Source organism: Terrapene carolina, unplaced genomic scaffold (genome assembly GCF_002925995.2).
Source record: "Terrapene carolina triunguis isolate 2854851 unplaced genomic scaffold, T_m_triunguis-2.0 Scaffold67, whole genome shotgun sequence".
Taxonomy (NCBI): Eukaryota; Metazoa; Chordata; order Testudines; family Emydidae; genus Terrapene; species Terrapene triunguis.
The window spans coordinates 52,756,654-52,771,665 of NW_020664418.1; the positions used below are offsets into that span (position 1 = coordinate 52,756,654).

At 43.9% G+C, this 15,012-nt stretch overlaps 1 protein-coding gene across 1 annotated transcript in view; it reads left to right on the top strand.

Annotated features, from left to right (window-relative positions):
- The window catches only part of IQGAP1 (IQ motif containing GTPase activating protein 1), a 156,281-nt gene that overhangs the window by 88,719 nt on the left and 52,550 nt on the right, over positions 1-15,012 (top strand). The window contains exons 19-25 of the mRNA XM_026648480.1: positions 2,665-2,748; positions 3,319-3,390; positions 3,479-3,548; positions 4,005-4,213; positions 11,055-11,210; positions 11,379-11,542; positions 12,908-13,132. Of these exons, the coding sequence (XP_026504265.1) occupies positions 2,665-2,748; positions 3,319-3,390; positions 3,479-3,548; positions 4,005-4,213; positions 11,055-11,210; positions 11,379-11,542; positions 12,908-13,132 (980 nt within the window). The remainder of the gene's footprint in view (positions 1-2,664; positions 2,749-3,318; positions 3,391-3,478; positions 3,549-4,004; positions 4,214-11,054; positions 11,211-11,378; positions 11,543-12,907; positions 13,133-15,012) is intronic.

The following is a 15,012-nucleotide window of genomic DNA, read 5'->3' on the forward strand; positions in this document are numbered from 1 at the left end:
CAGGGTTCAAAAAAGAACTAGATAAGTTCATGGAGGATAGGTCCATCAATGACTATTAGTCAGGATGGATAGGGATGGTGTCCCTAGCCTCTGTTTGCCAGAAGCTGGTATTGGGCGACGGGATGGCTCACTTGGTGATTACCTGTTCTGTTCATTCCCTCTGGAGCACCTGGCATTGGCCATTGTCGGAAGACAGGATACTGAGCTAGATGGACCTTTGGTCTGACCCAGTATGGCCGTTCTTATGACTTACAGCCACCGCAGTAATTACTGTGGTGGTGCATGTCCACACTACCCTCCTTGGGTTGGTTGTGCGCCTCCTCACTAGGAGTGCTTCTACCCACCTAAGAGGGGCAGTGTTGGGGAGCTGAGAGACTAGCAGCTCCCTGCCTGGAATGTGGCTGCCCCATAGTCTTCCTGGCTCCCAGCAGGCTGCTCCTCCTCCCTTGCCTCCCTGTTCCCCGCCAGGAGCAGGAAAGAAGCTGCCGGGGGCTTCTTGCCCCTGGAGAGCGGGGTCTAGCTGCCCCAGCTTCTTGCCCCTCCCACTCTCTGCTGGGAGAGGGGCAGCCACCATGGAGCCATGAAATTGACAAGACAGCCAATGTTCCCAACCCCGGGAGGGCCACCCAGACTTCTCGCTCCGGCTGCCAGCCAGGAGCAGGGTCCATTCTTGCCCTGGCTCCCAGCTGGGTACTCAGTCCAGTCACCTGGGCTTCTCGTCCCAGCTCCCAGCTGCGAGACCGATCCATTCTTGCCCCAGCTGGGAGCAGGGTCCAGCTGCCAAACGCTCTTGAAATTGACAAGAGATCTAACAGCTGATGTAAGTAGCAGTGTGTATATAGACACTTTATTGCCCTAACTACACTGACATAAGCCCTAGCCTCTCATGGAGGTAGAGTTATTATGTTGGGGTAGTAGGCTACATACATCGTCAGGACAAGGCTGTAGTGTACACACTGACATAAATAGGTCGATTTAAGCTGCCTTACGTCGATCTATCTGTGTAGTGTAGATCAGGCCTTAGAAACTGGCTTCACCTACCTTGGTAGCTGGCCAAAACTGGAGACTCAGTAAGGAGATTGGGGAAGCAGAGAGCAGACACAAAAGCAGGAGATCTGCGAAAAACTGGGAACTAGGGAAGACTGGTCAGGACTCTTATATGGAGTGTCCTTTCTCCTATTACCTTTTGTAATCCTTCAGTCTGTGAAGCTGATACAACTTGCCCTCTTGTACTGCTGGATCCTTCTTGGGCTGGAACCACCAGGGAGGAATGTAGAATGAGTTGGTATCTCTTAGGCCAGGAATCGGTGAGATCAGTAGCTTCATAACAGAGCAGGAATATTTGGTTAGGAGGGAGTGGGCATGAGAGTCACCCGCAGGATTGATGGGGGGATCATGTTGCTTCTCTTCATGGTCAGGTTGTTCAAGGAGCTAGGGGGTCAGAAGAGGGAAGAAGCGACATTTGGCATGAGGGTTGGACACTTTTTGCAGGAGGAGAGTGAATAATGTTTCCGTTGTATAATATGTGACTGTTCTGTACTTTGATGAGTAGTTTATCTCCACAACACGTATATATAATTCAAACTGAATACAATTTCATCCTTTCACAGAGAACATAGCAATTGGATACCTCCAAGCTTTTCATAGAATCATAGAATATCAGGGTTGGAAGGGACCTCAGGAGGTCATCTAGTCCAACCCCCTGCTGAAAGCAGGACTAATTCCCAACTAAATCATCCCAGCCAGGGCTTTGTCAAGCCGGGCCTTAAAAACCTCCAAAGAAGGAAACTCCACCACCTCCCTAGGTAACGCATTCCAGTGCTTCACCACCCTCCTAGTGAAAAAGTTTTTCCTAATATCCAACCTAGACCTCCCCCACACTCCCTTCCCCAGAGCCTGCAGAGAAGTGTCTTTTCCCAAAAGTTAACAAATTTGGATTTCTCTCTCAAAGCACTGCATTTCTTCCATGTGACCCCTTATATGTGGAACACTTTCCCTAAATCTATGTGGACAGCCACTTCTTTCAGAGTAGCAGCCGTGTTAGTCTGTATTCGCAAAAAGAACAGGAGTACTTGTGGCACCTTAGAGACTAATAAATTTGTTAGTCTCTAAGGTGCCACAAGCCACTTCTTTGTGATCCAGCTCCCTTCTTAAGGCACATACCTATCACCTTGTCCGTGGTAAACTCCGTAATAAAGACTATTGGGCAAGGGTTAGGATATGTCTACGCTGCAATTAAAAACCTGTGGCTGGATTGTGCTAGCTGACTCGGGCTCACAGGCCTCGGGCTGAGGGGCTGTTTAATTGCAATGTAGATGTTTGGGCTCAGGCTGGACCCTCTGAGGTGGGAGGGTCCCAAAGCTCGACCTGCAGCCTGAGCCCGAATGTCTACACTGCAGTTAAAGAACCCTTCAGCCTGAGCCCTATGAGCCTGAGTAAGCTGGCACAGGCCAGCTGCGGATGTCTAACTGCATTGTAGATGTACCCATAGTGCATCTAACATTTTTCATACATATTAAAAAAAAAACCCAAATTATGAATCCTCAATTTTACACTTGGACAAAGGCAAACTTGGGAAGATGAATAGCATGGGAGTGTTAAGAATGGTAATGCCTTGCAAAGTAAATTTGTGTATGTGTGCGTGTGTGCATTGTCTGGTTTCAGTCTCAGTGGCGTGGCTACAAGCAGCGAAAGGAATACCAAGATCGCTTGGAGTACCTGCGAGCACACAAGGACCAAGTAGTGAAGGTACAGTTTCCTTTGAAGTGTGTCTACTCATAGTCATAGAAATTAGAGATGGAAAAGAACTTTTAGGTCATATAGTCTATCCTCAGGAGCCAGGGCAGAATCATTCAGTATCATGGATTATGTACTGTTTCTAGTTCTTTGTCCAGTGTAGTTTTAAAAATCAACAGGGCTTCTTCTTCTTTTCCCGATAGAAAATTCCACTGCCTCACTGATCCCATGGTCAGAAAGTTTTTTCTAATGTTCATTCTAAATCCTTCTCTAACTTTACCCCATTCTCCTAATTATACTCCCTCCTTGTGTATGATCCTAAATAATCCCTCTCCCTTCCTGGCATTGATATCCTTCAAATATTTATAGAATGTTAGGATTTGCTTCTCTCCTTCCTCATCTGTAATTTAGCCAAAATTTACATATTTAGCATCAATTCCTCTAGCTCTGTGATAATTTTTGTTGCATTTCTTTAAATTCCTGCTAATTCCTCAATGTCTTTGTGGCAATAAGGTTGTTGTGGGACCCTGTAATGGAGGAAAGAGTTTATCTCTATCTGAGTGTCTCATTACTACTTCACAGATTCAGTCAATGACCAGGATGTATCAAGCCAGAAAGCGGTACAGAGATCGTCTGCAGTATTTCAGAGACCATGTAAGAGTCTCTCTGCTACACTAGTTTTAATATATATTTTCTGTATTACACAGTGAATGAAATGATGTGGGATTTTTTTTCCTCCTAGATAAATGACATTGTAAAAATCCAGGCTTTTATTCGTGCAAATAAAGCACGAGATGACTACAAAACTCTCAGTAAGTATTGCCAAGGGAATGAGGCTTATATACCTGAAGAGTCAGTATTTCCATGGCACACTGCTAATGTAGTCTGTATCACTGTAGACCATTTAGAAGAGTAGTAGTATGGGAGGGATTTGGGGTGGTATTGGTAGGGGAGAGTGTAAGGTTGGGGAACATTGGGTGAGAAATTTTAAATCCAGACATCACTGTAGCTACTGATGGGTAGAACTACACCTTCTCAATTAACCTGCATCACAAATTGGCCTAGATTTGATATTTGTGTGTCTCTTTCATTTGTTGCTGGTTATGCTCACGTTTTGTCCAAAAATAAGTAATTTCAAATCTTGCTAGAAGCTGTTTATATTGTGTGGTGCTAAATTTGTCAGGTGATAAACGGATACTTCATATGCTGTTAAAATGTGTATTCATTGATTTCTCTTGCTCTTTGCCTGATACTTCATTTCCTTTTAGTCAGTGCTGAAGACCCACCTATGGCTGTGGTCCGGAAATTTGTCCACTTACTGGATCAGAGTGACCAAGATTTTCAGGAAGAGCTTGACCTAATGAAGCTGCGTGAGGAGGTTGTGACCCTAATCCGATCCAATCAGCAACTGGAAAATGACCTCAATCTGATGGACATCAAAATTGGACTGCTTGTGAAAAACAAAATCACATTGCAGGTATGAACCACACTAATAGGGAAAGCCAAAGTACAGAGTCAGGCATATAGACCAGATAATGGAGAGAACCAGCCCCCCCAGCTCTTACCTGTTCTAGACAGCTCTACTAATTGAACAGTCAGTTCCACTGTGGGGAAGGAAGTGCATGTGAAACAGAGGGCCTCTGTGCAATAATCAAGGCAAGTGGAAGTTGATGGGGATTCAGAAGGACAAGTGGGTGGTTGTAGCACAGCTGAAAGAAGGAAAGGAAAGAAAAGAAATGCTTCAGAGATAGCCAAGCAAGAAGAAAGAGATGATGTGGGGGGCCTTCTGATGTGGCTGCCTGAGAGAGAGGTTTGTTATAGAAGATGGTGATTGTTCAAAAAAAAATATTACTGCTGTGCCCCTTTGATGCCATAGTCTCTTAAATAATAATTAATGTGCCCAGCACAGTATAGAACAGAGACATAGTCACTGCCCCAGTAGTATACAGTCTAAATCAGGCAAAATCACATTGCACTGTGGATCAGATACATGATAAGCCAAGGGAAGGTTGTACTGTAAATTGTGGCAAGTATCCTAGGAGGTTTGTTGTTGAAATGTTTCACAGAGAGGATAGAATTGTCTAGAGACAACTGAGTGACTAGAACTCCTGAATTCTAATCTGGTTCTGGTTTGCTGAGGGGTTTGAGCATTGGCCTGCTAAACCCATGGTTGTGAGTTCAATTCTTGAGGGGGCCATTTAGGGAACTGGGGTAAAAATCTGTCTGGGGATTGGTCCTGCTTTCAGCAGGGGGTTGGACTAGATGACCTCCTGAGGTCCCTTCCAACCCTGATATTCTATGATTCTGATTCTCTGTGCCTCAGTGTCCTCACCTCTAAAGTGGTTATAAGAGTCATACATACATATATGCATTACACAAGTAAGAATGTTAGGGAATTCAGCCCCTTAACTCCGGCAAGTAAGCAAAATACTTTTATTTTAATTTAAAAAATGCACACCGCTACTATCTTGGGCACATTCACAGGTATTGTAAAAGCAGCAGCAGCTGGACCCAATGTCTACATGTGATAACTCCTACTCAGTCCCACCATCTTTCCCTCTACCCCCACACAGAGGTCTCCCACCATCCCCATCATCATCCTCATTATGGCAAATCCCAAAGAGACATGACCTTTCAAATAGAGCACCACCTGCATCAATCTCTGGCAAGATGCTTAAAGTGGTCTGGTTGTATACTCAGTTTGTCCAGCACTGCAATCTTACTGTGCCACCGAAGCTTTTGACACTCACATGATGGCTAGTCACATAGTGACATTCTTTGATACAGATGCTTAAGAATTCATTGGTCTTCCATTCTAATAATATGTCTGTATCAAGAAGGCTGCCAAAACTGAACCAGAGCTGACTGGAGATGGTTACTAGGTTCAGTTTTTAATAGCCTTGTTTATGAGATGTGACATGGGTCAGCTGATGAAGATGACGAGAATGACAAATGTCAATCTGGGATTCTTCAGCTTTCCTTAGCACCCATATGTCACTTCCATACAATAGAGTGAGTATGACTGTGCTTTTATAGATCCACAGCTTTGTAGCAAGCTTGATATTACAACATCCTCATCGATTCATAGACTTTAAGGTCAGAAGGGACCATCATGATCATCTAGTCTGACCTCCTGCACGTTGCAGACCACAGAACCTCGCCCACCCACTCCTGAAATACACCCTAACCTCTGGCTGAGTTACTGAAATCCTCGAAACATGGTTTAAAGACTTCAAGTTACAGAGAATCTACCATTTACTCTAGTTTAAACCTGCAAGTGACCTGTGCCCCATGATGCACAAGAAGGCGAACCTCTCCTTCCCCCCCCCCCCCCCCCCGGATCTCTGCCAATCTGACCCCGGGGGAAATTTACTTTTCGACCCCAAATATGACCCTGAGCATTTCAGCAAGACCCACCAGCAAGAAACCTGGAAAAGAATTCTCTGTTGTAACTCAGAGCCCTCCCCATCTAATGTCCCATCACCAGCCGTTGGGGATATTTTGCTACTAACAGTCGTAGATTGGCTACGTGCCATTGTAGGCAGTCTCATCATACTGTCCCTCCATAAACTTACCAAGCTCAGGAGACTGCTGAAGGACCTGACACATGGCAGCAGCTGCTGTTATACAAGCTCCTAAATCTTTCCAGCACTATCTGTGATGCTGCCCAAATATTTAACAGCTGACACTCCGTGTCAGTGGCTCCTTGGGACAGGTTAATACTGAGCTGGTGGTTGCTTTGATGGTAAGGGCTAGGGACTTAGTTTTGTCTGAATTAATAACCAGACCAATGCACGCTGCACTAACAGTTGCCTCCTCAAGCTTATCTATCAACTAGTTCATGCCGATATTGAACAGTGGTGACAGAACAAAGCCTTGATGAACTCCCATCGAGATAGGAAACCATGCCATATATCTGCCATTGACTCTAACACAGCTTTCCATTCCATTATAGAGCTCTTCTATCCCTGTCTTCCAGGGATGTTGAGTCACCTCATTAGATTCCATAGACTTGTTCAATGCACTTGAATAAAAGGTCTGGTGAAGTCTATAACAAGTGCTGTGCATGGCATATTAAATTCAACCATCTACTCAAAAAGCTGTCTCAAGATAAAGACCTGGTTGATAGTAGAATGACCAGTCTTAAAGCCACACTGAGTACCCCAGCCTTTGCCATTGTCAATAATATGGAAGCAAAGGTTATTCCCTAGGAGTAACAGAATAATACCCAGGTAGTTGCTACATTCTACCTTATTGCCCTTTTTGAACAGATTACCCCGTCTTCCAATCATTGGGGATGAGAGTAGTATGCCAGATGGTCTAGAAGAGCCTTTGCAGCGACAGTACAGCAATACTCTCACGTGTCTTCAGCAACTCCGGGGTAATGTTAGAACCCATCATGTCTTCCCAGACTGCAGCTTATGGACTCTTTTTGGTTGAAGGAAGGTGGCTCCTGTCCCTTCTCAAATGGAAGAGGGGCGCAGGTGACAGATAATTGAGGAGCATCTTGAAATGATCTTGATACATTGATACAACTGATACTACAGGCTCTGGCCAATGTTGCTGTCCTAATTCTTACTAATCAAGATGGTGCCACCTTCTGCTGCAAACACTGTAAAGTTAACTAGAGCATGCTGAGATGGTGCCAGGCGGCAGCCTGTTCTAAACTGACTGCCTAAGACAACCACCAGGGTTTCTTATCTTATTATACAATGACTTGATGGTATTCCAAAGTCAAACCCATTCAGCCTTTGCTTTTGCTCTCAACAACTTGTCTTTGAAGACTCAAATTGCAGCCTTGGGGTTTTTTTTCCCCCTTAACTCCAACTGCTAGGAACATCTCCTCACTGATCCATGGGTGAAATTTGGAGGGTTGAGGCCCCAGCACTGAGCTGGCAACGGTCAGCACTGATTATTTGAAACAAAGCCATTCCTCATCAGATGACAGACAGAATGAGACTTCAGTCTCTAATGCTTAAGCAGTTCAGAAGAGAAAGCTGTATGATAGCTTGGTTGTAATATGAGTATTTAATTAAATCAGACTAATTTAGGCTCATTAACTTGGCAGTCTTCTAAATCAGAGGTGCACTTTTATCAGCAGAAGCGGATTGTCAGTGTCCTGTTCAATACCTTTGCAAACTCTTACATATATGACTGTTGACCAATAACAGTTAATGAAAACACAATCAATAACAGTCCTAGTGAAAACATATGGGCTTATGACTCTTTGGGAGATGGAAGAGTCAATCACCATGTCATTGGCAATCGCTAATTCCAGCATTTGCTGCCCATTCCTGTTCTTCTGCCCAATATCAAATTTCCTGAGAGTACTGGCCCAGGTGTCATTATCCTTTCCTACCTCTGCATTAAAATCACCCAGGATCATGACAACATCTCTTCTCAGAGTTTCATTAAGGATTGAGTGTAGTTACTGGGACAAATTGTCTGCAGTCGCATTGTTGGCCTTGGTGTTGATGGGACCATACACTGTGATAATGGTAAGATTCCAGTAGCTGGTACAGAAGAAGACTCTGATAGTCATTCATTAATCACACATCAGCCCTGCAATGCCCATTGGGCATTGGGTGAAAGTATAACAGCCACCCCTTCTGGAGCAACCCATCAGGGCAGCCTGAGAATAAAAACATATAGTCCTTGCTTTCATTTCATCACTTCCTGGCCAGCGCACTTCAGATAAAGCTCAGATATCAATGTTCGGGCTTTTCAACTGCTTGATGAGGAGAACGGCGTTAGTTGTTTCAGACAATGTTCGAACGTTCCGGGCACCAATTTTACTTTTGCCGCCAACAAAGAAGATACCAGAATGGCCCTTTTGCAAGGTTTCATTGGACCTTTTGGCTTCAGTGGAAGAGAAAAACACTTGGCTGCTTCAGCTGCACGGACAATTGACCAGATTGTTGCCAGTGCTCAGCTTCAGTATAAACACCTTCACAATGTGAGCGTACCAACCCTGACCACCCAGCTGCTCATCTCACCCCTTGTACAAAGGAAAGCCTAGGAGAAGAGACATGACCTGAAGGGTCAACATATTAGGGCTATGTTTAACTCATGGGGCAGCACATTCCACAGTGGAAGGCTCATCGGTCAGAGTTCCCTGCCTCCTATCCTTTTGTGATTAAATCAGGGGCTTGTTAGCTTGAATACTTCTGACTTATCTCATCTGGCATGGTATTGCATGGAGAGGGGTGGTTTCTGGGATAATAAAGATCCCCAACCTGTTTAAAGTTTTATTGGTTAAAGCCAACACCTCATATGGCACCCAAAAATAAATTGGAAGAGAGGGCAAATCAGAGCACAGATGTAATGTGCTGTATGAGTGAGGTTCTTTGACAGACTATCTACAGCATTCTGCACTAGTTGAAGTTCTGAACAGTTTTAAGATGTAGCCCTCTGTGGAGAGCATGACAATAATCCAGTCTCAGAGTGACAGAGGTCTGGATCATTGTGGCCAGGTCCTGCCTTGAAGGAGGCTGAAACCTTGGCCAAGTGTCAGTGATAGAAAGTGCCCTTATCCACTCAGAACTATGCTGGGGGGATACCCTCCCACATATTCTGAGGCACTGGGACCCAGGTGATGTTTCGCCTCCTCACCCCTTCCCCCAATATTGCCTTGGCAGAAAACTGCAGAGAGGAGACAGCCGGAGTCTCCAGCTGGAAATAATAGAAGCATCCAAACCATATCTCTGGACATTCCAAGAAATTTCTACAGTTTTGACTGGACTTTCTTTACCCTGTGCTGCTATTTAGAACATAAAAACGGGCATACTGGGTCAGACCAAAGGTCCATCTATCCCAGTATCCTGTCTTCCGACAGTGGCCAATGCCAGGTGCCCCAGAAGGAATGAACAGAACAGGTAATCATCAAGTGATCCATTCCCTGTCGCTCACTCCCAGCTTCTAGCACACAGAGGCTAGGGACACCATCCCTGCCCATCTTGGCTGATAGCCATTGATGGACCTATCCTCCATTAATTTATCTAGTTCTTTTTTGAACCCTGTTATAGTCTTGGCCTTTACAACATCCTCTGACAAAGAGTTCCACAGGTTGACTGCATTGTGTTAAGAAATGCTTCCTTTTGTTTGTTTTAAACCTGCTGCCTATTAATTTCATGTGGTGACCTCTAGTTCTTGTGTTATGAGAAGGAGTAAATAACACTTCCTTATTTACTATCTCCACACCACTCATGATTTTATAGACCTCTATCATATCCCCCCTTAGTCGTCTCTTTTCCAAGTTGAAAAGTCCCAATCTTATTAATCTGTCCTCATATTTGCTCCAACCCTCTCCCTTCCCCTCCCTCACAGTCTCTTCATCTCAACTTCACTCTACACCTGCCCCCCATACCCTCTTCTTTCCTTACCTGTCCCCTTCACTCCCTTCTATACCTTTTTCTTCTCAATTAGTTCATCCTCTCCTAAGTAAACCTAGCAAAACAAAAAATATTGTGGAACTAATGTGAGCATTGCTCCCATTCTATTGTTCGCTTTGCTTGTGTTATACCCCTTCCCCCCCCCCCGTCTGTCTGGTCTATTTAGATTGTAAGCTCTTTGGGGCAGGGAATGTCTACTACTCTGTATAGCTCTTAGCACAAGGTGGCCCCATTTTTGTGTGTTCCTTAGGCACCACCATAATAAACTTGATTCATAATAACAAAATCTGGATGTGCAGAAGCAGCTGCATATCAGACAGGACCCTGAGGTTGTGAACCTGAGTACCGCCGCTTACCTCAGTCCTACCTGGATTGAGTCTGTCAGCTAACCATCATTCAGGACTCTGGGTAAATCGGTAAATTGTACCTGGCAGATTCAATAAAACAGGCTTTGTCTGTAATCCACATATTGAAGACCTCATTCCAAACCAAATCACACTATGCCCCAGCAGTTTCATGTGCACCTTGAGCCCCACAGTACCCCAACAAGAGTGGGCCCTCAGGGAAGTGAGCAGTCTCTCAATACAACACTCTGGGTCCACTAAGAAAGAAACAACTACTCACAATGATGGTCTGTCCCAACCTGCAGCTGCAATCGAGTGAGGAACACCTCATGGCTAGTTGTATTGAATGCAGCTGATGGATTTAATTAAATCACTATGGGAATGCTATTCTTGATCATTGCTAGCAGGAAATCATCAACTAATTAAACCAGTGCAGTATCCATAGCACACCCAGGTATAAAATTGTGCATAATTCTCTGTGCAGTATTAATAAATATAGAGATTAAAGGGACATCATTTTAAAAAATGTGAATGAGGATTTGGGGGATTTAAGTTAGATTTGAGTCTCTCTCTGTCTTTGCAGGATGTTGTCTCTCATAGTAAGAAACTTACCAAGAAGAACAAGGAGCAGCTGTCTGACATGATGATGCTGAACAAACAGAGGGGAGGTTTGAAGGCTCTAAGCAAAGAGAAGAGGGAGAAGCTGGAAGCATATCAGCACCTGTTCTACTTGCTTCAGGTAAACAGCTCCCCAAAGGCTTAGAGATTTTGACAGCCTCTGGCCATGGAGACTTCTATGTCTTGAATCAGTCATCACCTGTGCACTGTGCTTTGGACCCACTATTGCCACCAGTTGTCCTGGCCTTTATGGGAGTGAATGCTGAACCTTTTTTTGTTGTTATTGTAGACTAACCCCACCTACTTGGCCAAGCTGATTTTTCAGATGCCTCAGAACAAATCCACCAAGTTTATGGATTCTGTGATCTTCACGCTGTATAACTATGCCTCCAATCAGAGGGAAGAATACCTGTTACTTCGGCTTTTCCAGACAGCACTGCAGGAAGAAATCAAGTATGTGCTGCCATGGCCTTTCCATACAGATGGCTTAAAGGACCGTTGTTATGATGGCATTTATCACCTGATGCTTGAGTCTCCAGTTTCTGACTAAGAATAATTTGGTTTTCCCTGACGCGCAAAGAAATATCTGTTAGCTTGGAGAGGAGCTATTCAGTAATAGCCATTGAGGAGAAAACAAGCCTCTTTACATTGCGTTTTAGGATGATTTTATTTTAGATTAAAAGCATCTGCTTTTCTGAGGAGGAAAATTGGCTAAATTAATCTGTTTTGGAAAAACATGTAACCACAATGTCAAGTGATTTAAACTGCTGTTGTGCCTAGAGTAGCTCCAGCTTTGTAAGCCAATAAGGAGCTTGGAAAAGGACAGCCAGGAGAACTAAGCACTTGTCTATATGACAGGTTACTGCACAGCAAGCTGGAGTGTGAATCTACAGTGCACCAACTTGCCGTGCAGTACACTGCTATGAGGACACTGCGCTTTGCAGCAGTATACTAAACCACATTGCGGGACTTTTACTATGCTGTAGCAGTGATCACACAGGATGTTACTGCATGGCAATCTGGTGCACTATAGGTTCGCGCTCTGGCTTGCTGCACGGTAACTTGCCATGTAGATAAGTTGTAAGAAACTGAAGTGCAAACTCAGCTTGTCCTGGATTTTCAACAGCTAATGAGAATGCAAGAGCTCAAATAAAGCTGTAGTAGTTTACATTCTTATAGGCTGTCAGTTTGTGGACACAGGCTCGGCACATTCTTTGTGGTCATGTCACATCATAGTCCAATTCCTCCCAGTGCACAGCTGGGGCCTCATCACTGAAAAAGAATATAAACTATCTCTCTGGAGACTTTTCTGTTAATTTGTTGTTTTCATCCTTTCAGTGAGTCATGCTATCACTAAATGTAGTTTTTCTCCTAGTCTTCTATGATGAACTGTCTCTTATAGTGAAAGAATACCGTACATATCTTCCCTGCCCCCCTCCAAAACACACCCATTTTCTCTCTCTCTCCCTACCAAAATGTTTTTAAAGTGTTGTATTTAAAAATGAAGTGCAAAATGTGCTGTAACAGCTCTAAGCCTTGGTATTCTGGGCACCAGCTAACTGTGCTACATTTTTTAGATGAAGGTGCTAAATTTTGTGCCCCATGCTGCCTCCTAGCACACCTGAGCCAGGAACCACGAAGCTCCTTAATGCACTCTTTGTTGTTACTTGTTTCATTGAAATTTTGTAAAAATCCACCAGCTTTACAAAAGAAACCAACACATTCTGCCTTAAGAAGCATGCATCATGAAATGTGAGTGTTGCAGAACTGGTAAAACTATTTCTTGTTAGTTTTTTATTCATGTTAATTCTCTTCCAGATCAAAAGTAGATCAGATACATGAGATTGTGACTGGAAACCCCACTGTTATTAAGATGGTGGTAAGTTTCAACCGTGGTGCCCGTGGCCAGAATGCAATGAGGCAGATCCTGGCACCTGTCGTGAAGGAAATCATGGATGACAAATCACTCAACATCAAAACTGATCCTGTGGACATTTACAAATCTTGGGTTAACCAGATGGAGTCGCAAACTGGAGAGGCCAGGTGTGGGAACTCTTACTACTTTGCTTTTTTACTTCTCAGCTGCCTTACGTTATCTGCTTTTTGCCTCTCTGGCTTCACTGAGTTTCTCTTCCCAATTTCCACTGGGTTTAAAGAATGTTTGACTCATCAAATCAATTCCTGTTGGGTAGTTGTAAAGTTGATGATGGAATGTGACCAACAGGCTACCCATCTAAGGTGTCAAGAAAGTCTTTCACCTTTCCTACAGGAAAGGGAAATAGACCTTGGCATCACCTGCTTTAAAGGAGTAATTAGACATCTAAGGGGTACTTTCTGAGCTATAAGAGACTATGAAGAAAGTTATCAGGAATCAGCTTCTTGTCAGTTTTGGTTGCATAGTGTGCATTTGAAGTGAGATACATACAATAAATGCTATGATGTGCAATTCTGTAGTAATTTAGCAGATATCCTTCCTCCTCCCTATCCTGGCCTATTGAGGATTCTCTGAGTAAGGGGGTCAGCTTTGATGCTTCAGGTGCCACATTTAATGCTAATTTCTAGACCACTTATATTAGGTCAGGAGTGGAAGAGCTTTTACTTGTTAGTGTCCTCTTAATTTTTTCTGCCTTACACAGGCACTGTTTGGAGTCTCCATAAGAGTAACCATCTTATAGCAAGTTAATGGCAAAGGGTTGCAATTCTCTTTATTAGTACTATTGTTTATTTTTAATTACAATAGCATCCAGATACATAAACAGAATTAGGGACCCCTTTATGTTGGATACTCTTTAAGGCAGTCCTGTTGGTTTTATTTCTCTCAGTGCATATCATTGCATGCATCTAGAACTTGGAATAGGTTCAAATAGAGATGATTTTTAAAAACACATACTGAAAAATTCTAACTGAGTGTTGCCAACAGTTAAAGTACTCTGACAGTACAAACTGAGTTTGCTCACTCAGAAATCCTTACCCTGTCCAAAGAGAGAGGTCTTGTAGTATGCTCTTGTAGCCAAAACTGGCTATGTTAAGACTGAGGGTGGGGTTAAGTTTCAGAGTTGAGGGCCTTCTGCTGACAACATCCTATAGTGTACCCTCTGGCCCTAACATCTAAGGGCTGTCAGCTTAATCATCCCAGCTACAGTTGAAGACTATGCAGAAACTTCAGCTTGTGCGAAACACAGATGCCTGCTTTTCCACAGAGAGTGTATTATACCTGTTCCCCAGAAACTGCCCAGCTTTCCAGTTTGTATCCAAGCGTTGAGCAGTTTGGCTGTTGAAATGAGCACTCTGCTCACTTGTCTGGGCTCTGAAGAGGAATTGACTAAAGCAACTCTTCTTGCTCAATCTGCATGCATGCTCTGCAAAAGGATGCTGCAGTATTTTCTCACTACGTCCAAAGAAAGGGAAAAAGAGGGCGCTACCAAGAAATCCCCAGCCCTTCCACCACCGAAAGGGAGAGCAGGAGCCCAGTCCTTCTTTGAGTTATTGTCCGCATATATTCCTCTCTGGGTGCACATGTGCCCTATGCACATGAGATCAAATTCTTTTGAACAGCAGTGTCCACTGGGGCTATGCGCTGGGAACTCTCTTGACTACCGTAGCAGAGGATATAAGGGGTGGGGCAGCCTCAACTGTCTCTCACTTCCTTCTTACCACTCTTGAGATGGAACCCTGCAGTATCCACATCTCTTCAACCTGCAAAAGATTTCTTAGATATTGTTTATTCTAATTCCATAACTACAGTATGTTAGTTAGTTAGCATACCTGTTGGTGATAAATAAATGAATAAATAAAGTTTAGATAGATGTACACTGTGGAAACGAAGCATTGATATGGTTTCTCTCCCGCAATACCCTATCACCTCCCTGTACAAAGACACACACACACACACACACACACACACACACACACACACACACACA